General features: G+C 41.4%; 1 protein-coding gene across 1 annotated transcript in view; it reads left to right on the top strand.

Annotated features, from left to right (window-relative positions):
- Nucleotides 1–259: 259 nt before the first annotated feature.
- The window catches only part of NEIL3 (nei like DNA glycosylase 3), a 34957-nt gene continuing 10881 nt past the window's right edge, over nucleotides 260–24335 (top strand). Inside the window, exons 1-7 of the mRNA XM_018563551.1 lie at nucleotides 260–383; nucleotides 9829–9962; nucleotides 17539–17673; nucleotides 20442–20655; nucleotides 20857–20931; nucleotides 21003–21169; nucleotides 22143–22306. Of these exons, the coding sequence (XP_018419053.1) occupies nucleotides 279–383; nucleotides 9829–9962; nucleotides 17539–17673; nucleotides 20442–20655; nucleotides 20857–20931; nucleotides 21003–21169; nucleotides 22143–22306 (994 nt within the window). The 5' untranslated portion in view covers nucleotides 260–278. The remainder of the gene's footprint in view (nucleotides 384–9828; nucleotides 9963–17538; nucleotides 17674–20441; nucleotides 20656–20856; nucleotides 20932–21002; nucleotides 21170–22142; nucleotides 22307–24335) is intronic.

Below are 24335 nucleotides of genomic sequence, written 5' to 3'. Positions count from 1 at the left end.
ACACAGTCACTTTCCCCGTGCTGAAGTCTGAGACCAGGGGAAGAGTGCTGCGCATGCGCATACCGCTAAAGTCTCTCCACAGCTACAGTACACGGCGGCCGTCTCTACCAATCGGATACGAGTTGCTGGAGGCGCACCAATGATAAAGAGAAAAGGTTGCTCTACTTCCTGACTTTCAGCGAATCAAATGCCGCCGTGAAGGTACTTTAGGAATAATCTGGCGCCACATTTTGAATAATCTGTTAGGGTACTGCTGCTGGGGGATACACAGTGACAGAATGGTGGAGGGTCCGGGATGTACTCTGAACGGGGAGAAGATCCGGGCTCGGGTCACCAGGGGTCAGGGTGTCCGAGAGCTCCGGGGGAGCGCTGTGAGAGGCACGGTATGGCTACTCATCATCTCTATATACAATTTCACAATGTATGTGCACAATGAGAGGTACAGTGGGTGTGACACAAGTGAGTGTTATCCACATTGAAATGATGGTCCTAAGATACGTCCCGGTATATATATAAGAAGTATACTGTATTATATTTTTCATTCCTCTCCCACCTTTTCTTCTGGCTTATGCAGAAAGAGAGCCAGATGTGTTCTGTAGGACTATGCCCCTACACAGCTGGGCCCGCACCTCTATCTTCTCTGACATCATCAGGAGGGCTAGCTGTCTCTTCTGGGGTTCTGCAACCAGACCCCTGATAAAGAACATGTCTCGTGACATGTCATCGGGACCAGCTACAAGATCCATGGAAGAGACATCCGGCCTCCTGATAAAGAACATGTCTTGTGGCATGTCATCAGGGGACCAGCTGCGAGGTCCATGGAAGAGATAGCCGGCCCCTGATAAAGAACATGTCTTGTGGCATGTCATATGGGACCAGCTGCAAGGTCCATAGAAGAGTTAGCCGGCCCCTGATAAAGAACATGTCTTGTGACACGTCATCAGGAGACCAGCTACAAGATCCATGGAAGAGGCAGCTGGCCCCCCACGATGACACCATGGCACCAGCGCCATAGAGTACCCCAAGGTTCCCCTAGAATGTTTGACATGGGTATTCCAGGAGGCTACAGAAAACACGTATGTCATTTTCACCTAGACCAGAATGCAGGAAGTGTGGAGAAATATTTAAAAAAAGCTATAGTAACCATTGGATTGTTAGCGAGAAAGGGTAGAAGGAGAGAAAGTGGGTGGGAGGGTCTGTTTTAAAGGCATTTTTTTAGGTTTACAATTTTTCATATTACTTTACATATTTTTGTTATATAAACTAGGAAAAGTGTGCCCATTTGATGAGCAGGATGAATATGGAAGAGCATGTCTGTTCTGGCAGCAGATGCACGTTGTTGAAGTGCTCATGGGTGCAGGGGCGGTGGGAGAAGGGCGTCTCGGTGCAGTGTCAGTGGGTGCAGAAGTGCACATTAGTATAAAATGACACAGAGTTGCAAAAGTCCCTGTCTTTGCAGTGACAGGGAGTACGCAAGGGCATATCAGTGTAGTGGCAGCTGGTGCTGTGGTTGCAAATACCAAAGAGCATGTCAGTGCAGTTGGCCGATATACAGTATACTGGCTGTGTCCCCAGGGGTAATATGGGAAATCATGTAAATAATACATTGTGGGAATAAGCCTCCTGCTCTTTAGCTCCCTCATCAACTTCTCCCAATCTTGCCTCCAAGTCTTCTCTAGAGTCTCTCCCCTCCTCTGCAACTCCCCATCTCCAACCTGTCCGGCTATCTGGACGATCCCTGAAAACTTGCCTATCCAGACATCCCAACTCTCCCGGACGCTCCGGGAGTCTCCCGCTATTAGAAAGTGGGTCCCGGCTTAAATAGCCAATAGGAATCTAGCTATGCATTACTATGCTGAGTTTTTTTTTAAATTCTGGCTGCAGCAGCTGTCAGAATACTAAAAAAAAACAAACCTGCAGATAGCAAAGAAGCTATTGCTTCCTGTGCCATCTGCCCTTCTCATTTCAGGGGGGGTGCTCCACCCCGCAGATTGGGGGGGGGGTTGGGCAGAGGTCACCTCCCTGAAATTGCTTTCTTCAGGTTGGGATCCCTGAGCCTATCCCACCTCTATGTAACCTCAGAACTATTATTTTCTCAAACAACTTATTCCCACACAGCTATCATCTTTTGCATCACTTGCCCATCCCTTTTAGATTGTAAGCTCTCATGGGCAGGGCCCTTCTAACTATCCTGTTTTGAAATGGGAGGGAGTCCCAAAGCCAGGGTAGTTATAACATACCAAAAGCAGCTTCACTTCTTGAAGCCGTACTTTACCCTGCCCTCTCCCACTTATTGTGCTTCACTATTGGTCACTGACACAGTCTGTCATCTCATTGATAGATAACCAGTGATGTGTTTTAAAGTAGCACTAAACTCTCAAACTATTTCCAACAACGAATCCAAATAAAACAAATGTACAGTGCCCAGCAAAGTATTTCTTTAATTTTTTTGGACCAAGCACTCAGTCATCATGTTTCAGAACAGCTCTAACTCTCTTTGCTTGGCTTCCCTGAACTTCCTGTCTGGTACAAGATCAGAAGAGACTGAGCCGTCTCCAGCATACATCTAGCTTGGAGGAGTTGGAAGGAGGTAGCAGGGGAATTGCTTTCCTTGCTGTGTCTGTGTGTTTGCGGAGACACACAGCTTACTAGCACACACAAGGGTGGCTCCATAGGATCCTGCAGAGGAAAGGAGTCACCCTAAAACAGGATATCAGTGATCAGGGACCGGCTGATTCTGCAGAAAACAAAAACTTTTAATCGTCAAGGATCAGCATCCATTGTAAAAGATTTAGTCAGCTTATGAAAAAGCTTAAAAACCACCTGACTTTAATATCACTTTAAGACTGGGGGGCCTGTTCATGCACAAATCTAGGAACTAAAATGACTATTTCCCCAGCTTTGTGGCTGCTGGTGATCTCTACAAGATATGTAATCAAAGTACAGGCACCTTTAGGCAATGCTCGATGCACCGTTTGTAGAATATGCTAGTCCTTAGAAGAAAGCATTGCCTGCTTGCTTGTTGGCAGCCTCTGTGTAACTGACTTGTCCAGATTGGCCCATCTTTTCTAGGAAAAGGGGAAGGCTGTGTCTCTCCTTTGAGTCATTTAGCAGTCTTTTTCTCTGATTTTTGGAGCTATGCACTGTTTCTAAATCCAAGGCCTGCCATCTAGTCGTAAACCCCACCTACCTATACATTGAGTGGCCAGATTATTATGACCACCCCATCAGTACTTCGTTGGGCCACGAGATGACTCCACGAGATGACTTCGTTGGGCCGCCTCGTGACTCCACGAGATGTTGAAAGGTGATTAGAGGTATCTGACACTGCACTGTTGCCCTTCTGTTGTCTTGTACCAGTCTTGCCACTCTCCGTTCTGCCCTAACATTGTCTAGTCGCTGACGGACACAATTCGCACGTTCAGACCCAGATTTTCGGCTGACAGTCCAGTCTTTAAACACTTTAACAGCAGCTGCTCTTGAACATTTAACGAATTCTGCTGTTTTGCTGATACTCGCTCCATGGCTTACGCCAACAATCATCCCACGTTCAAAGGCAGTTAAATTGCGTTGTTTACCCATATCTTCAGAAAAAAAATCACTTCTACGGTCGTGGTAAACAACCTGCTCCCTATTTATAATGGTCTGGCCCTCTAGCAACTTCAGCGCAAAATTATAGCTAATTTGCCTACAAACGTCAGGCGGTCATAATAATCTGGCCACTCAGTGTATGATCCAATGACAAATAGCCTACTAGCTGTTGTCATTGGATCATATAGGTGGGTGGGATTTAGCTGCAGAATGAGGAAAAAGTGAGGTTAGTTGAGCTCCTGGTTCCAGATTTCTGTCTCCCACTGTTCACCCAATCTGAAATTTTAGATGCTGTTCAAATAAGGTGATTTTAAAGCGTTTATAATCCCAAGAACAAATGTAATGTATTGCAGCTTACCAGTCCTTAGATGTGGTGACTGCATTTGTTTTTTTCTCCACCCTTCCTGTACTGGGTGCCAGTGCTCATTCCTCTACTTTATCTATGGAGGAGCAGCAATATCATCTTATGACAGTACTATAAAACACCTTACCCTCCTATTCTCCAAAACAGAGGGTAGGGTTCTGTAGTCCATCGCTTCACAGAAGTAAAAAGGACATTTCATTACTGGCAAGATCTACAGGCATGTTCTGTACTTGCTGAAAATATCCTTAGCCTAAACAATGAAAATGAATGCACCTATTACATCTCTGGACTGGAAAGCTCCAATGTTTTACATTTTCTTCTTTGTATTCCTATGCCTATCCCACCTCAACCTAACCACTCAACCTTCACGTTCTCAAACAATTCATCCCCACACAGCTACCTCCTCATGTATCACTTGCCCCTCCCTTTTAGATTGTAAGCCCTCACGGGCAGGGTCCTCCTTACCATCTTGCCTTGTATTGTGATTGTAATGTCTTCCTTATATTGTAAAGCGCGGTGCAAACTGTTGGCCCTATATAAATCCTGTATAATAATAATAATAATGTAGCCTAATTTTGGCTGCACATGTTCAAATGTTTACTCCGCTCACCTGTAATTTGGATAATGATCAGTCGTGTCCATACTGCCGAGTACACTTGTTTTATTATTTAAATATAAATTATATAATCTAGAGCAGTGGTTCTCAACCTGTGTAACTTCAGGACCAACATTTGTCCTTGGTCATTAAGTCGTGACACAAGTCGCACGGCATTAGGGTACCGGGCGTAGGAACTGTGGGTGGGAGGTGACCACCAGAATGCGCGGTAGGTGCGATTGTGTGGTACAGTGTGTTAACGCTATGTGATTAACACACTGTACTAGTGTGAACGCGCCCTCAAAAACACTAACACACATACACAATCTTACACACTCAGACATTCTCACACACACTCCAAAAAATTAAATTTTTAAGGTCCACCCGGTCTCCCTATCTTAGGAGAACTGGAGTGGACCTCAGCCTTGGGTCCAGTGCTGGGCTGCTGTGCTTTGACGGAGCTCCATCCATAGGTGCATTGCTTGAATAGTTCCCTCACAAGTCCTGTAGCGGTGCTGGGAGCCAGAATGTGACATCACTCCGGTCCAGGCACCTCTACAGGACACATGAGGGAGCTGTAAGCAATGCACATATAAATGGAGCTCCCTCGTGGCCATACCCCCAGCCCACTCCACCTCAAGCTGATACTCGGTGCTGGGCAGCATATTTTGCTTGGCGCGAGAACTGACAGTGCTGTGCTATGGGGGAGGCTCTGAGGAGCTTCTCACCTAGAAAAGTGGAAGGCACGCAGCGACCCACTGAACATGGGTAGATAGATGAAAGTAGTCACACCCACTCCATGATATTAGTCAATGCTGTTTATTGACTGAGATAACACACATCTCCTTAGCGACGTTTCGAGACATGCGGCCCTGTCCTCAGGCAAACGGAGAGTGAGTCAAGCAACAAAATCAAACAATAAATACAGGTGAAACAAAATCAAACCACCAATCACAATGCAGTTAATACCTCCTCCTCTGACGTCTGAACATGGGGTCACCAGTTGAGAACCAAGTATCTAAAGCAGGGGTCGGCAACCCCCGGCACGCGTGCCCAGCCTTGCACGCAAGCGCTTGTCGGATGGCACGCAAACGTACTCTTTACTGTTTGGAATTGACAGCTCTCTCGAGCCAGGTGTCAATTACAAGCTTGGCCCACCCACCTCCCTGACGTAGCTGCAGCCCATAGGTTCGTTGTGGATCTAGCTCTGTCCCTGTTCCTGCCTTGCGGCTCCCTGATTTCCCAGCCCGCCGGGAGGGACCCGGATCTGCACCTGCCCGATGCGCAGATTCTGTTCCCCGCTCAACACGTGGATATTCCCAGTCAGTTCAATTTGTTGTCCTCAATGATCAGCTTAATCTGCCCAGAAAACCTTGTGGTAAAACATGTCTCCGTTCTGCAGGGGTTCTGTGGGGGAGATTCCGGAGTTGCCTCGTCTGTAAGTAAATCCCACACTATAGAAATCCTGATTGTTGCTGATCCAATATAAAAGCAATTGCAGCCAGCTGCCTCTTTGTGTCTGTGGGGGATGTCCATGGAGTATATCAGTCTCACACAATGCTCCAGGTATTGCTACAATATCTTCTAGTGATTTTACAGAATGATTATGCAATTAAAGATCTGTGCCTCTCCAGCATAATGTGATGATGGCCAGCAAGTGGGTAAATCGCTAAGTAGCCAATCACTAAAGTCGCACATGTGGCTCTAGACTAGGAGTAATCAGTCTGTGGGTCCAGGGTGCTGTGTTGGGTCCAGGCAGGGGCGTATCTGCTGCGAGGCAAACAAGGCGTTTGCTTCGGGCGGCAGATTCCAGTGGGGCAGCAAAAATGCCACCCCCAAAACATTTAGGCAGCCGTGCTGCACAGAAACCGGCAGCCTGGCTGCCTAATGTCAACGGGGAGGAAGCGGCAGGCGAGGGAGCAGGAGGAGACAGAGGACGGAGCGGCAGGGGGTGGAGACAGAGGAGATGGAAGAAGCCATGTCAAATGAAAGTAACACCCTACATGTCAGACATAGCACAACTGAGCCATACAATGCAGGATCACATTAAAATTGTAAGCACAGTTTACTTTTCAGCACATGTAAATATGAACATATTTTGTGTGTGCACCAGTTATTGTTTTTTCCACTTATAGTTTTGCTGCTAATGGCAAGATAAACACATTTAAATAATTAGTGAGTTGAACTTATTATTAGCACTACAACTATGAGTGTAACAATTGAAGTTTAACTAACCCTACGGTGTGCTATTGTTCATCGGCACCCGGTTGTCTGATGGTTGCAAAAATGGCACTCGGCGTGTAAAAGGTTGCTGACCCCTGATCTAAAGTAATCACAATTGAATTGATAAAAAAGAAAAACGATTCAACACGTACAGTAACAATTGAATTTGGCTAAAACAATACATGTTTTGTCTCATCCACTATTACCTGTGAGCCTGTTGTGAGTGAAGATGATTATTTATTTATTAAAAGTTGAGCTCCAGCGAACACTTTTTTAGAAGACATTTTTGACAAATGAGACAATGGTTGTCAAATGAGCCAATGGGGACATTCTGGTGGCAACTGTCATAGATGAAATTTATCCTCTCTTTTGAGGAGATTTTTTTTCTTACTTCCTGTTTCCCTGAAACAGGAAGTCGCATAACTGCCCAGACAACAATACCAACCTGACAGAAGGTATGTCCGTTCCCCAATCTGTCTTTGGGTGAAGTTCCTCTTTCCTTGCAGAAGAAGAAGTTGAGTACTCTGAAAAGCAAGTGCACTTTACAATTTATGTTATATCACCCCTAAATGCCTTGGAGCTTTTCTTTAGATCTTTTCAAAGACTTCCACTGCCTCAGTGCTCTGCAGTCATTTTATTTTTAAGCGGTATTTAAAGGATGTCGATTTTTCAACTTTAATTACTAGTTTGTGCTCAGTGCAGAGGCAAAGTAATTGACCATGCTGTAGACCAGAGCATATGCCAATAGTATTTCCGTAATTACCTTTCCAGAAATAAAAGACGGCAGATGAGTGCTATAGTCCATTAGTAAGACCTGAAGCTTTCCTTCACATAATATCCTTTTCTTATCTGAAGTCTAGGGCTTTTCATCGTCTGCTATTTAGACTTTTCCACTTCGTGCAGCCTCAAAGGCCACTGAGTTGCTTGAGCTGTATATCAATGCTGTTGTATCCCTCCTGGACATTTAAGGAACATTTTACGCAGTTATGGCGACAAGAGGTGATTTGTGAGGGATTTCATTACATTCAATTATTAAAATAAATATTCCAGCGGTGCTGTCTTAGTTATAATGGCAAAGTCTGAAAAGCATAATTTTACTGTGAAATGGCTCTCAGAAGAGATGGTGGAGGGCTTATCAATAAAGCCAAGTAGCTTGTGGTTTAGAAAAATGAAGGGAACGACCAGGAGGTATGAGAACTAAAAAAAAAAGGGCAGAGTTTACAATCCATCTTTTCTGTATTGCTTGTTAGTGGTTTCTTTAATATACCAATATCGGGGCCATAGGGAGAGCTTAGAGACCTTGTTATCCTATGCAGAATATATGCTTATTTCCTGCACTCTGCTTAGCCAATTTGTTGCTGCTATTTGGAATGTTAACAAGGTGACCTATTTGAGTAGATAAAGTGAGAGGGTGTTCTACAGTGTGCTAGTTTATTTCTTTTTGTGTAGATCATTGCTGTTTACCTGTTTTGGCACAATAATCTGAAAACAGAAAAGTCCCATTAGCCTCTAGCTAGTTTTTTTTTGCTCTGCAAGGTATTAGACACCCAGAAGTGAATGACAAGTTCTGATACTCAAGCTGCAAGGTGGAATAATCATCTAAAGTGACACTAAACCTTAAAAATTAGGGATGCACCAGTACCGTTTTTTAGGTATCGAGTAGAAGTACTGACATCTATTTTTTGGTACTCGCCGAAACCGATTAGCGGTACTTCCGCTAGCGTGGAGCTGGCTTCCAGGCAAGCAGGAAGCTGGGCGGCGTGTCATTATCCACCACCTGGCTTCTTGATTGCTTGGGAAGCTGACTCCATGTTAATCGGCCAGGAAGCTGGGTTCCTAGCCAATTAGCATCGAGCTAGCTTCCCAGCCAATCGGGAAGCCAGGTGGCGAGTTATTGCCAGGACGCCAGCTCCAAGTAGATTGGGCCCCCACTTAAGTCCCTGGACAAGTCGTTTTTAAAAAAATGTCCACACCCCTGATCATCTAGTCCTTTCATGCTCAACCTTACAGCCCCTGGGCTGCCCCTTTCACTCATTGGGTTTCAGTTCTTTTAAACATGGAGGCTTCACATCACATGTGCACATAACCAAGGACAGTCTGCAGGCCAATGCAGCCTGCCTAGGACTGCCCACTCCTCCAGACAATCATCTCCCCATCAGGACATTTTGATAGTTGCATAACTTTTCCCAATAGCTAGCCCTCTACATGCATTAATGCTGAGGACTCTTGAGAGAAGTACTGAGGCAAGGTGCTGTGATGTTTTCAGGAAACTATGTAACGCACCCTGCCAGTCCCTCCCACCAGTCATGATCTGCCTGCAATGCATAGAGAAGCACATTGATCCAGCAATGATGCCAGTGGGTGAAAGTAGGTATGTAATGGAAATGTAAAGGTTTTATTTACAAATTTCTTTAGCATGTTGATAATGAGGAACCAGGGAAGGCAAAACATATGCAGATTCAACTTTAGCTTGAAGGCTCTCCTCCCCTGTACCTGAGCTGAGCTTGACACATAGGTCTTCAAAGCAAAATAGTTTTTTGCCTTTTAAGTTCACAAACTGATTTTGACAATTTTGTAGAAATGCAAGTGGTCACCAATGACCCAGATTTAGCAGAGCTTTTAGGGCTTGCTTAAGAAAGAATCCACTATTGGCTGCTTATTTTCTTACGGTTTCATTTCAACTGCGACTCAATTCAGAGTGGTTCATGTACAGCATAGCTGGAACAGGGATGCCTCCTTCCTTTTAACAATTGTTAGCTGTGTGTATTTTGAGCTGCTGCTATTCAAGTCTGTTCCAATTGCTTATTCATAGCAAGACAAACAGAGCTGTGCTTACTTGTTGCAGGTGGTAAATATAAAATAATAAAAAAAGATTTAGCATATTTAAGTGGAAGTGTGCGAAAGATTTTAACGTTAGACCTGAACACAATAAATATTTACAACAGTAATTTCCTTTTAATTATAAATATCTCCTGTTGATATGATTTTGCTATATGTGGTGGCACTTACACAGATGACATTGTAGTTTATTAACATTTTATTTGTCCTTTTTCAGTCACAGAAGTCCCCAAGCAATGCATTATCTATCCCCAGCACCTGCATTCTAATGTCTTTGATTTCCTGCACGTATACTGGAGTGCAGACATTGGGAAAAGAACTCTTCATTTATTTTGAGGCAAAAGCGTTAAGGTAAGAGAATCTTTTTTTAACAAAAAAAATAATACAATACATCATTTTATATAGAAAATACAATTCTATATTCCTCAACATGCTGAAAAAAATTGTTTGGCTCCAGAGAGATTCAGACCTTGGCACTGGATGGAAGTCTACAATGTGTAGCCCTTTTTTCATTGTGCCCTGCACAGATTCAAGGCACCCCTCCACACCACATCCCAGACGCATCAAAACACCCGCAAAACATTAATGATCCTCCTCAATGTTTCACAGATGGTACAGTGTTCTTTTCTTTGAAAACTTTTTTTTTTTTTTAAATCTGTGAACTGATGTGACATGCCAAAAACTCCAGTTTTTTCTTTTTGATCTTTTTTTTTTTTCCATCTGGGGTAAAATGTCCTCTTTTAGCCACATCCAGTTCACTAAACTCCCTTGGACCTTTAAACTACTTAATATTATTTGCAGCTGTAGTCACAGGATCAAGCTGCTTCAATATAATCTTATAGCCTTTACCTTTGACATGATATATATATGTCAATACTTTTCTTTTACAAAGATTTTATTTGGTTTTTGTCAGTTTTTGTTGTCACATAAAGGTTACAAAAATAACAAACAACAAAATTAGGGCATGCAAGCCCTGCAACAAGGAATCCAAATTGAAATTATACAAACATAACAGCATGCAGAGCCCTGCAGGCTGTAGAACAAAACAACGGAACAAGCATCAGAGAACCTTTTGGGTATAGAAATGGGGTAGTGCTGCCCAGTTTTAGTGAGTGAGACCTAAAGTGACGTGAGAAGGAGCATCGTAGGGGATGTCAATACTTTTCTTTGACCTCCTCTGACAACTTTGGTTTCCCTGGTCCATGCTCAATGTGGTGCATACAACGGTACCAAACAGCAGAGTGACTAATTTTCCCTATTTAAATAGGCTGACTGATTGATTACAAGATTGAATACATGTGATACTAATTACAGAAACAGTAGGTTTGAAATATTACTATGATCCAATTATTTATAATAATTTTCGGCAGTAGCAACAAATCTCTCCAGGACATTTTAGAATAAATGAAATATGGAATAATTTCTCTCTTGCCAATTTCTTAGTCTATGGCACACTGAAGGCAGGTATACATGAGGCAATCCTTCTAATTTCATCACTTTTAAGAGGGAATGGAGCATTGTAAGCTGTAAGAATGCCAACACATTTTTTTCACATCTACATACGTATGTATATATGCATGTGTCCATTGACTTGAGTACAGAAAATTTGGTGGTTTCCTGACTTCCAATCCCAACTAAAAATGTTCTTGCTCATCGTTACACACCCATAAGTATTCTTTTTAGACTCAAACTTCAGAACTTTATTATACTATCCAGGCATGGATGTACTGAGGAGGTGAGACGCTTTTTGGGTAGTTTAAACACAGATTAATTTCTCAGTAGGATACACATGCTTGACCCTTACCTACTATTTACGTAAAAGTTGACCCATTTTGAAATTCAGTACAACAAATGTCAGCTTTTCAGCCTAAAAGTTGATGGCTTTCACTGAATGAGCCCCAAATTGTAAATGTTACCACATTTAGCAATTTTATAAAGTTGCTGTTGTACAAATCTTCTGTTAAGGGTAAGTTCTAACCTCTGTCTCATCTGGACTAATCGGAGATTGTCAAATGGCTCAAAAGTTGATGTTCATAACACTCAGTCTAATTTTACTCACTCAGATAAAGATGTAAAGAGGTATCAGAAATAATGAAAAAGCTAGTCTGCTTGTATTTCCATTCAGTACTACATATGATTGACATACTGCTTGGTATAGCAGTAGAGTCAGATGAGAACTGTGATTATTGTCTTATATTAAGATGTTCATCATAGGAAGATTAGTGGATTGCTGAATAAGAGGAGAAACATTTATGTCACAAAAGTGTGCTATTTGTTGGCCTCCATCCTTCAGGCAGGAAAGCAGAAAAAAGTCATATAGATAAATACGGGTCATGCAAAGCTAGTTATGTCCCTGCTTCTGACAATAATCCAACTTTCCAGCTGTTCTGTCCACCAGCTATTGAGAAAAAAAATGTAATTGACCTAATGATCAATGGAGAGGAAGCAATATTACAGTGAGAGGTGTAAAAGCTTTGATGTCCTTGATCTGCATTCCTACCTTTAGCTTCTGGAGTTGCCTGGTGTGTATGAGGTATATATGTGGCGGATGAAAGATGCTTCGCGTTTTAGGCAAACTGATACACTGGAAGTCACCATGAGATACTTTTTCCATTTAGAGCTAAAAAAATAGATTTTATTGTTTTATAACTTTTTTTTTTTTTTTTCTGGTAAATTCTCTCAAATTGGCAAATATAAAACATTTTGATTTTGGCTTGCTTACAGACTGCTGTCCAGCACATGCCCAGCATTTCTTCATCGACTCAAAGCTACAAAAAAAATAAGTGACTTCAAAGCCCTACAAAGTCACCCTGGGTTCATAACCTGTATTAATATGGTCTGCAAAAACCACCCCACCTTTGGCGCTACCAAACTTTAAAAATCACAGTGTTTACATTTCACTGTATTGTAAATGCCCTGTGAAAGTATAATGAAAACCATCAAAGTATGCAACAATAAAAATCCCACTTTATGAAAAAATAAAATAACATTTTTATATATATATATAACATTTGACTCTTAACATACCCTTAGGGGATTGTAAACTTATTCAGTACATATTATTGTATACATATTAGATGAAAGTACAATCACAGATTTCTTGCTTATTAGACATCAAGTATCATAAAGGTTGTTAAATGATGACATACTTTGTATCTGTTCTATTATAAAATCCAACACTTGTAAAGTGACAATAAATGTTGTTTCAAATTGCCACACTTGGGAAAGTGACAATAAACCTTGCTCTTTTTCTATTTGTACAGGCACAGATGGTATGCAGCTCTGTTATTTTTTTAAAAATTTCAATTACCTGTTTTCTAGTGGGTTCCCGCATCACTGTCTCCCCCGTCCCCCGCATGGGTGCCTCCATCAGCTCAGCGGCTGCTGTGGAGGCACCCGTACGTGCTCATTTCTGGTCTTGCCCGCTTTAGCTGTGAGTGTCCATGGACACACACACAGCCCTGTGGCAGGCCACGCCCCTCCTCTACGCCCAAAAAGTTGATTGACAGCAGGAGCCTATGGCTCCACTGCCCTCAATCTCCTTCCCCGCATCCAGGAATTTTTGAACGGAGGATCGCTTTGGGGACCGGCAGTGATAGTGGTGCTAACAGGTAAGGGGGGTGGGGGGGGCGGGGGCACACAGGATGATGCTTTGATGCAGAGAAAGCATTAAGGTAAAAAATGACCTGCCTTTAAAACTACTTAATCCATGTATCATACAATCACAGTTGTGTGAATTCTCTTTCAGCAGCCTACATTTATAATAACTCTCCATATGAAATGGGTAATGCAGTTCAATCCATCAATCTTGTCACAAGAAACCTGCTCTGCATAAGGGGCGATAGTTGAACAATGGTACAGTTAACAGAACTATGGCTTAGTTTTAGGTATTGCTCAACACAATCCCACATTGTTCACAAGCTGGTTACAGTAACTATTAGCAATGTGTAACCTTTTGGCTACATGATGCCTTCTATCTGTTGCATAGATTTTCCAATGCACTTGTTGTGCATTAAAGTTTATAAAGCTTTAGGGCTGCAACTAATGATTTTCATAATTGATTAGTTGGCCAACAATTTCTGTGATTGTTTTTTTTTTTTTTCAGATAAAAAAAAAATTTAAATACCATTTTTATTTAACATGAAATACACAAATTGAGTGTTACAAACATAAAGTTTACTTCAAAATAAAACTGAATGCACGTTTTTTGCAATCGCACTGCAGTGGAATGCACTCCATTTCAGTACTGTGCGTTCCAGTGCAGGCGATCACACTGCGGGTCGGGAGGTGTGTTTGGGTTGCCATTGAAATGAATAGCACCACAACGCACATCCTGCAGCAGAATTTGTCAGGCCGAAACCAAAAAATACTTTTTCCCAAGTAATCTTCCAGGACAGCATCTGAGAGATAGTCTCCTCCCACCTGAAACAGGAAACACATCACATACACCAAATAAAAGGGCACTTACCCCCAGCATGCCTCAGTTATTTGTGTTTCCTCGGCCTAAACAGGAGCATGGGAAATATTTTGTTATTTTTTCTGTATAGGCCTGCGTGAAATGTAAAACTCCAAGCCAATATAATAAAATAACCAATCTTTTATTTAAAATAAGACACCACATTTGCACAAAAAATACAGATGTATATAAATAAAAGCCCAGTCATCAGTTTAGAGTTGTCCATGAATATTGGCCCGAGAATTATTGCTCTCACTCGTACATAGGTGCACCCGATTTGTGTTTTCATTAGTATGCGTGGGGTTGGGGCTTTACATTTGTTGGGGGGTATTTTTAATGTTTATTTAACATTGCTAGCACATTGTAGGTGGCAGGTTCTCTTTAAGGTGACATTAGGGGTCTATTAGACCCCTAGTGTAACCTTTCCACTTCAGTCGTTATAGCTGGGGAATGTAAATACAGCAGGCGGTGACTTTGAGCAATAGCCAGCCTACTATTGGCTATTTCAAATTGTGATAGCCAATACTGTTCAGTAGCCATAAGAGGTAGTGAGAGGAAATCCCTCCAAAGTAAAATAAATCCCTGGCGGTCAGAGAAGTCACCAGAACTAGTGTCCCTATTGGAAAATTCCCATCTAGTCATGTTCTGATGATGACCCCAAATTTGGGAATTTTATTTTACTTTCGCTCTCGGTGATAATGGTCACCAGGACAAATAGAAAGGGTAAATCCCCCTAACATGGACAAAGACAGCAATAAAAGCCAGACCTAACTTTTCTCCAAACAAAAAGATAGAAGGTGAGAGATGATAACATGGCGTGCTGAAGCAAATATGATCTTTTTTTGTTTTATGACTTTAGTGACTCTTTTAATAACATTGAGCTCAGTATAAGCCGTGAACATTTAATTGGCAAATCAAGTTTTTGTTTAGTGCACTTGTTTCAAAAGGTGGTTGCCAGTGTCATGTATCACCTTGTTTATAATACTCTATTTTCCAGCAGAACATTCTTCAGTTCTATCTTCATTTTGTAAAATAAACAATCCATCTAAAGAGAGATATAGGAGAATGTCACTGAAATGAACTTGGATAAATATTTAAAGATCAGCCAACTTGATAATTTCGTTGTAAATAATTTAGCGCTTTAAGTAAACACAAACATCAATATGATCTTGTTTTTGGTACACGTTTTGTAGAATAGAAATTGCAAGATTAATGGATTATAAAAGTCACTTTTACTTCTGTTCCTTTGGTGACACCACAGACCCCCTTGTACTTGTGTCTCCCATAAAAACTGCCTCTTATGTTACTATAAAGCTTATTTTTGATCTAGTACTGTAAAGTGAACATGGCTGTGTGTAAACACCTTGAGGGGAATTTATCAAAACTGGTTTCTTTTAATAGTTCTGCAGCATTTAATGAATCTCTTTTCACAGCAACCATATACAATGAGGGGAATTTATCAAAACTGGAGCAGACAAAATCTGGAGCAGTTGTGCGTGGCAACCAATCAGCTTCTCGCTTTTATTTTCAAATCCTAACTGAACAAACTGAAGAGAGGCTGATTGGTTGATCCAGTTTTTATATATCCCTCCCCCCCCTTAACTTTTCTTTCCCCAAATCAGAAAGGTACACTTTTTACATATACAATAGCACAGGTGTCTGCCATATCGGGATACATCATTTAATAAGATTTTATATGTTCATCTGTTTCTAAGAATGTGATTACATAACGGGGTTGATTTACTAAAGCAGTAGAGAATGTTCACTTTGTTAGTGAATTTCATTGAGCATTTAAAGTGTGTTTCCACTTTTGCATCCACATTTGTAAAAAAACCTTCTGTATGTTTGTGTTCCTAGTCACACAGCATACTGAAAAATAAATAAACAATATATATATTTCTTACCTTTTTTTTTAGATGTTTTGTTGCAGGAGGCAACATGGCTGATTCCATTTTTTTTCTCCGCACCTCCACAGTGATCTGTCCTTATAGAAAGACTCAGGACTGAGATTTGAGGATTGTGTTTGTCTCATTGACTCCATTAACATACAAATGGAGAAGCTCCTCACCCCTCACCGCTCCCCCTAACATTACAAAAGAAGGAAAAGCCAGTAGAGTTTTTTTTTTAAATTTTTTGCTTCTGCTTTGTGAATGGTAACTTGTAACAAATATAACATAGGTGTTATCACAATTTGGTTTAGAGAGTGGATATACACTTCAATCTCACTTAATCATTTTGCAATTCCAGTACAGAGCTCACAACTGGGATTGCGAAATGAACAATAGGAGCCAGTCATTTCTGCTGCAGTGCTCATGTGCTAATGGGACATGCTGATAGGAGGAGGAAGCAGAGTGAATGAAATGAGATTATCAGAAGCAGCTTCTAATTTTCACTGTCCAGTAACATGCTGGGGTAGGGACAAGATGTCTGTATGTGTTATTCAACTGCACAGCGAAATAAGTCTGGTCTTTTGCCCTTCCAGACACAGATGCCCTCCAAGGTAGACCTATGAAAGTCTTAGTACTGGATGTACAGAAATGCAAATCCTTTGGCAGGAGAAACATATAGGTATTTAATCGTTGTATGTACCCATTTGCCTTGAGTTTAGCATTTACCCCATATACCCCAATAAGCATTTAGAATGCCTGTACTTTTATACAGTTATTCTTTATTGTAAATGCCTGCACAGGTTTAAGCTGGCTTCTCCTGCTTCCATCTGATAGCCTTCAGGTCTGGGGATTGGCTGCTCAGGCACAGAGCACTAAATTGTGGGAGACAGAGGGGAGTTTTTCATTTTCTTCTATACCTTTTACGGTAAAGCGGACCTGTACCCATATTTTTAAAATGACAACAAACTCACCTTTAGAAATGTTTAGTAATGACAATCTACAAACAGATACTTCTAGATAATTGCCGGCTTTGTATTTGTGTATACCTTTATTTCTTCTTTCTTCCCCAGTCTTCTGACAGTGGCCATGTTAACGAAGGGCAAATTACTAGCTCCTTTCATTCCTGGAACTCTGGCACAGGTGACTAGGACATGTGACCATGCACATTATCTCAGGGGAGGAAAATGCCTTTCCCAGAGATCTCATGAGGCTACAGATGGGATTTCCCAGCAATGCTCTGGTGATGTGATTTTTAGTGAAAGGGAGTAAAGGTCCACTTTAAGTAAATGTTTTCCTTCCTTTACAAAATGCAACAAGTCATAGTGTTTTGGGTGAGACATTGACAATCCATTGTAATAGAGTTAGCAGATGGCTGCAGTGAAGCACATACAAAACTATAATTGATTTATAATGTTTAGTGTTCTAATTTATCATCTTAACAAGCCAGTAAGAAGATAATGAATAGAACAGAAAAAGTCCTGCTACTGCTTCAGACATCTTTTATAAATCACCAGTTCTTTTTTCCTTTTGGCTCACATGTGGTGTAATCACACTTAAACCTTGTCCTATTGTTCCATCCCAGAGTTCATTTTGGAATGAATGGATCAATGCGCATTAATCCAGCAGAGAGAAAGGATAGAAGCGGAGCTCCAGCAGTTCTAGAAGTGCAGCTCACCAAGGATTTGATTTGCTTTTATGATTCCACAGTGGATGTCAGGTAAAGCTTAGACCTCCCTTCATTGTGACTAATAGCTCTGCAGCTGTCCTGTGGGTAAAACGCTTTGACCAATGGCGCTACTGCTTCTTATAACCATTTTAAGGTTTTTTTTTTTTCCCTTTTTTTTTTAATATTCTTTTTTGCTCTTACTGAAATATTCTGCAGTATGTAATCATTTTTTATTCGCTGAGCTTACAGAGATTTGTCTTTCTGTGTGTCTTTCCATATGTCTGTCTATCTCATCTGTCATTGATAATCAGTGAATGTGACTTTCGCCAAACATTGATGATACATCTATTGCTGTAATTTAAAACACGTATAGAAAATAAAATAAAACACATGCACCTAGAAGATTCACTCAGAGTGAATGTTCATAAATGTGTGCAACTCATTCAGCACCATAAGTCTTTCTGGTACGTCGAATCCTGTGTCCTTTGGCACTTATGAGATCTGTGCCTGCACAGCCCTTGCTGTATTCTTTAGCACAGATGAAACATCCAGCAACATTTTCACAAATAAGCCAGATGTAAGGTGCTACAAAGCCCCTTGCTTTTTTTTCTGTAGTATCATTTGAAGGTACAGAAAGCTTTCCTACCTCTCATATATATGAAGTTAATCCACCAGCATTTCTACTGGGAGTAGGTAGGAATGTCAATGAGTCTCTCAGTCCGCTTCAGTCATGCTTGTGTTACATTTTTGCAACTGGTAAAGCTTTTTTGTGTAGGACGTCTACTGGCTTGTAAAGTGCTCTCGGCACTACTACTATTCTACCTGTGCTTTTGCCACACATGGCCACTTAGCACAACTGCAGAACGTGGCTGTATATAGTTCTGACTGCTCACTGATGCATTATTGTTAAGACACTACACGTGTAGTACATGCAGAATAGATAATTTTAGTTTCAATCTGAACTCTGCTCAGTCATTTTTGTGTTAAATTTGGGGGTGGGTGGATAGAGGAATACTTACTGTATTTCTTGCCTGCTACTGATTGTGGGCAGACCCTAGATGTCGCCCCATGCAATACAAGACCACTAACATTCGTGATGGGTTGGCTGTACAACTGGCGAAGAGGAACAGCTTTATAGGATCAGTCCTCTGGCAAGGAGGAAGGCTGTTGGATAAAGGAATATGGTAGGTATTTCTCTACACTACACACCCCCTGTAGACTAAATGAACATTTATACATTACTCTTGGGGGAGAAGGGGTGTATCCATGCCTCACCACAAAATACTTCTATTTTATGTTTGACCAGACATACAATTGATGTATTTTACTTTAAATAGGAGATGGTATTAATTATTATTATTTTTTATCCATTTAATCGACTAATCAAAAAATATTTGGCCAACTAATTTATGATAGTTGCAGCGCTAGTGCTGGCGACGTACACTGTACATCGTCAGTCACGAAGGGGTTAAAAAAGGATCACAGCAAAAAAATTGCCCATCTGAGGAAATGTTTCGGCCTGCCTACAGCAAACTGATGGCAAACTGATGGCAACTCATCTTTCATAGTCACTTGAGCTTGATGACTGATGTACAATTTTATATTACAGCACCCCCTCGGTTCTCCTGAACCGAAGGGGTCCTGGGGCCAAAGCCAGCCGAAGGATCGGCTGAAGCTACGGCCAGATCCTTCGGCAGCTTTGTGAATAGACCCCATAGTGTTTTTTTTTTTTCTACCATTGCTGTGTATTGTGATGTCTGTTTATACATACAGACTTCTAAAGCTACTAAAGAGCTCAATACACATGTAGCACAACATTTAGCTTTAAAAGAGAACTATGGGGTAAGTGTTTTTCCACATAGTTCTCTTTAGGGTCACGGGAGGACATATACTAACCTCCTCCCATGACCCAAAGCTCAGTATATCGCGGGCAATACTGAGAGCGCCGCAGCCGGGATGGATCCCGACAATACTGTCTGGATCCATCCAGCTGCGTAAGTGACAGCTGGCTCTGCCTATCTAGAGGCCGATCCAGCTGTGCTCACCGCCTCCCCTGTCCATTCCTCCACTCGGCGCTGGAGGATCGGGGAAGGGAGGGGGAATCCCTGCAGGGAGCGGTGACTGACAGTCACCGCTCTCTGCAGGGAGAGACTGGAAAGTGAGCGAGCGACGGTATGGGTTCAATAGAGCCGACATGTGACAGCTTGTTTGTCACAGGTTGGCTCTCTTTAACCTCCCTGGCGGTATGATTTTTTTGCTCCTTTCTAAAACATACATGCTCTGCAGTATCTGTTGACATAGGCACTGCATCCCTCATCAGACATGAGCCTCAGATGCACTTTAGCACTTTCTGCTCTTGTGTATAATCCCTTAAAGTAAGTCCATAGTATCGGAAATGTATAAGTCAATGTGATTAGTGTCATGTAAATGGCTATCAATGTGTTGCTTTCTAAAATATTTTATTATTATTATGATGATTGTGTATGCACAGTAATCATTCATTATGTATACAGGTGTATATGTAGTGAATGTACTTAACTATCCTCAGTTCAAGGTCTATCGCTTAGCTCAGATTAACTAAAAACAATATGGTCCCCAGGTGTTGATTTCATTTTTTTTAGCTTTCTTTCTATCTTTTATAAGTCTCATTGATGTTACTAATGAAATACTTCTGAAGACGTGCAGAATATTTCATACAGCATCTTTTATATCTCTGCTACACTTTACTTTCTGTGGTTGAACCACGTTATTTTTGGTTAAGAGTTGAGGTTGACCTCGGCTCCAGTGAGATTATTAGAAAGTCTTTTCTTTTTTCTCAGGAACGCTTTAGAGTGTCAGGAAAAAGTGCGGTTATTTGAAGATTTAGATATGTGCTCCTCGAAGTTCAGCTTCTCTAGAGCAGCGTGTGAGGTTAAGAAGCAGGGATGTCGGATGCTGTGTGACGTGCTCCTTGATCAAGCAGTGCTCCCTGGAGTTGGCAACATTATCAAAAACGAAGCCCTATTTGATAGCGGCCTACATCCAGCCATACAGGTACAGCACACTAACGTTTTTTTATACTGGAGTGATGCCAACTGCTGCCATTTCACACTCAATAAATCACTACACATTTATAGAAAGGTTACTCTTCTCGTTGTGAAGTTTGGGTTGTAATTAGTTGTTTTCAGCTCATTAGTGCTACCAAAGGTCAAGTGTTTTACTGTTTTTCATTCTTCTACTTTGCTTCCATCACAGGCTGGTTTACTAACAGATGGACAGATTAGCCATCTGGTGAAGATGACACGTGACTTTACGCTCCTCTTTTATAAGGTAAATAGTAATTTGTTATAAGAATCACTCTGGAATAAACTCTGCATTCAATAAATGTTCTGTTTTTACAGTGCAGAAAGAATGGATCGGCTCTTTACAAGCATTACAAAGTGTACTCAAAACCTAACTGCGGCCAGTGTGGTACAAAGATCACAGTGTGTCGTCTGGGAGAGCACAACAGAATGACCTATTTTTGCTCAAAGTGCCAAAAGGATAAACCTCAGCAGCTTGATGTGAGGTATACAGCAGATTTTCTAGTTCATTTTCTAGAACTGTACATTTACAGTTCTGTTTTTATCAAATATATAAAAATAACACATGTTCTGTCAGACTTGCAGAATGTCTAAAAACAAACCTTTGAAGCTGAACAGGACCATAGCCCACCAAACGGCACATTACCGGCAGAGCAGGAGGTCAGATTTTTCTTTGCTGCCGTTCCACTTATTGGTCTTATTCCCCCTCGGCCTGTGACTGGGCAGTGAAAGGAGAAGCACGGGTCGATTCGCTTATCTTCCTGTCACTCTGCTCTCTCTTCCTATGAGCACACGTCTTGCACTGCAGTACACTTGATTGGGGTCCTTGTGGTGCTTCTGTACCAGTCTGAGCTGTGTTGTACAGGGAAGGCAAGAGGCTGATTCCCAGGTGTGATGAACGGCAAGTCTGATTCCACTGTACTGCCACCAATATATAACGATATGCGGTTCCGATACTACCTTGGTGCCACCAATATGTGACGATACCACTCTCAGCCTCACCCCGAACAGAGATTTTCCAGCTTACAGGACGACAATCTAATCGCCACTGGGTCGTTTAACTCTGTAGTTAACCCTTTACACACAAATAATAGCTGTCCCCATGTGTTTTAACATAAACATGCATTCCCAGCAAATGCTGTCACAATTCTAAACTTAAGCAATGCTTGTGAGGCACACTTTCCCTTCAGATAGGAATATAACAGGTTTTACAATATGGTAGTGTACTTCACCGAGACAAGGATACTTCAAGTTCTTAATTAGGGTGTTGAGATAAGCACATCTGTCTGCCTTAACTAACCAATACTAATGCATTTTATTTTTTGGTTTCTTGCTACCAAATGTCAATTCAGGTATACTGATCCAGTGATCCTTTAGTAAATCCGCCTTTCAATGTATTGTTGTGCACTAATGTAAACTGCTCACAGACTATACATTTATCTGTGACTTGTTGTATAGTAAACTTCCCAAAAGAAACAGTCTTATTGGATGGGCCTGTAGACAGGAGTCACAAGACGAAGTGGCCAGAAGTGATGAAGAACATTGGGCATGCCAAGTCTGCACACTCATTAACAAGCCTTCAGACGTGAAATGTGATGCATGCCTAACTCCTAGACCACAAGGTATTTCATGCTCTGTATGCAGTTTGATACATTGACACTGCTGTTCCAGTTAGACAACCAAGTTTATTTTTAAAAAATGGCTTTTCATTTATCACCGTGACAGTATTAGAAGATTTTCAATTAGCCGTGAATTTTTCAGAAAATCCATTGAGCATTATTACTTGGTGGGATGTACTATGACATTTATGTAACTGAGACAAAGTTGAAAGTGCTCAGGTACACAAAAGATATACAAGCTGAGCTGTGTGATTAGAGGTTTTCAGTGTCACCTTACAATAGAATCTTGTATGTAGTAATACATAACCACCCCCCATACATAGCGTCACAGGTGAAATACACGTTTAATTACATAGTATTTGAGGTTGAATAAAGACACAGGTCCATCAAGTTCAACCCATTGCGTGTATGCGTGTGTATGAGTCCCTGTGTGATCTTGTTTACATACTAATGGATTTGGATTTGTAATTGTATGATGTTTTATATTAAAGAAGAACTCTGGGCATACATTTTCTTAACCCTTGCACTGCAAGGGTTAAGTGCTAGGGAGGAAAATAAAGCTATAATCACATGAACCTCACAGCTGGCTGGCTGTTAGACTGGTCTCTGCTGCTTCTCTCCTCCTTTTCAAACGATAGAATGACCCACATCGTCCTATACACTGTATAGGATGTGATGATTCACAGGACCTTAGACTCCCAGAGCATAAGGGGAGAGAGGCTGAAGGGACCGGCCTAACAGCCAGCCGGCTGCGAGGTTCAGGTGAGTATGTATTTGTTATTTTCGTTTCTAGGTCAAAACAAGCACTTAGCCCTTGCAGTCTGGGGGTAGTCCCACTGCAAGAGTTAATTTTGTACTGCCCAGAGTTCTGCTTTAAGGTTTTTGTCTTCATGGTTCATCAATTCAGGTTCCTATCTCACCCTCATAGGATGGATGGATAGTGAATCATCATCATTCCTAGTGATGAGCTGAATGCGCCTGGGTTTGATTCTCGGTCCAAAAAATTGCGAACTTCATTGTGATTTTAATGTGATGAGATAATTACTGAAGTCAATGGCAGGCAAATCTTGAAAATCACTTCTCTCTGTTTTCAAGACTGATAGGCAAGGGCTTGTCAAACAAAGGGCATGGGGATCTGGGTAGTACCCTGGGAGACTTGTAGCAATGCAAAACCTAGTTTTTCTTTTAAAAATTGATTTATTTTAAAGTGAAATCTTAAAAATGCTAAATTCCTTTAACCGCTTGAAGACCAGGTGTTTAGACCCCCTTCCTGGCCAGGCCATTTTTCAGTATTCAGCGCTGCAGTACTTTGACTGACATTTATTCCGTCATGCAACGCTGTACTGAAATGAATTTTATACCATTTTTTTGGGGACAGATAGAGCTTTCTTTTGGTGGTATTTAAACACCACTGCAAGTTTTATTTTTTACTATATTCAGGAGAAATTACTGAAAATTTTATTATCTTATAAAACAACTAATATTACCCACTTTTTTGGTAAAATATAAAAGACGGGGGTTACGTCAGGTAAATAGACACCAAACATGTCAAGCTTAAAAATTGCGCTCACTCGCGAAATCGCAAAAAACTAGCATACCCAAAATTGGCCATAGGCAAAACTTTAAAAGTTTAGTGCTATCAGTGATTGATGGCCCTAGAATTATTGCTCTCACTGCGACGTTCGCGGCGATATGTAACATGTGTGGCGTAAGGGGCGCAATCGTCGTTTTCGCAGGAATGCGCACCTGATGCATGTTTACATGCGTGTATGTAGGGGTGGGGACTTTAAAAAAAATTGGGGGGGGGAAACTTTACATTTTTTTCCTATTTTTTTTTTTCCACTTAACTTTATTGCTATCACAGAGGGGGCTGAGAAAACCCTCTATGTGATAGCAAAATATGTGACAGGTCCTCTTTATGGAGACATCATCAGGGGTCTCCAAGACCCCTAATGTCACCTAGGACCCCCCTGAAGATGCTGATGAAGCAGAGGTCTGCTTCATCAGCTTCTCTCCAGCATCTGAAGCTGGA

Source organism: Nanorana parkeri, unplaced genomic scaffold (assembly GCF_000935625.1).
Source record: "Nanorana parkeri isolate BGI_ZX_2015 unplaced genomic scaffold, ASM93562v1 scaffold674, whole genome shotgun sequence".
Taxonomy (NCBI): Eukaryota; Metazoa; Chordata; class Amphibia; order Anura; family Dicroglossidae; genus Nanorana; species Nanorana parkeri.
This window is presented reverse-complemented; position numbering and strand designations above follow the sequence as displayed.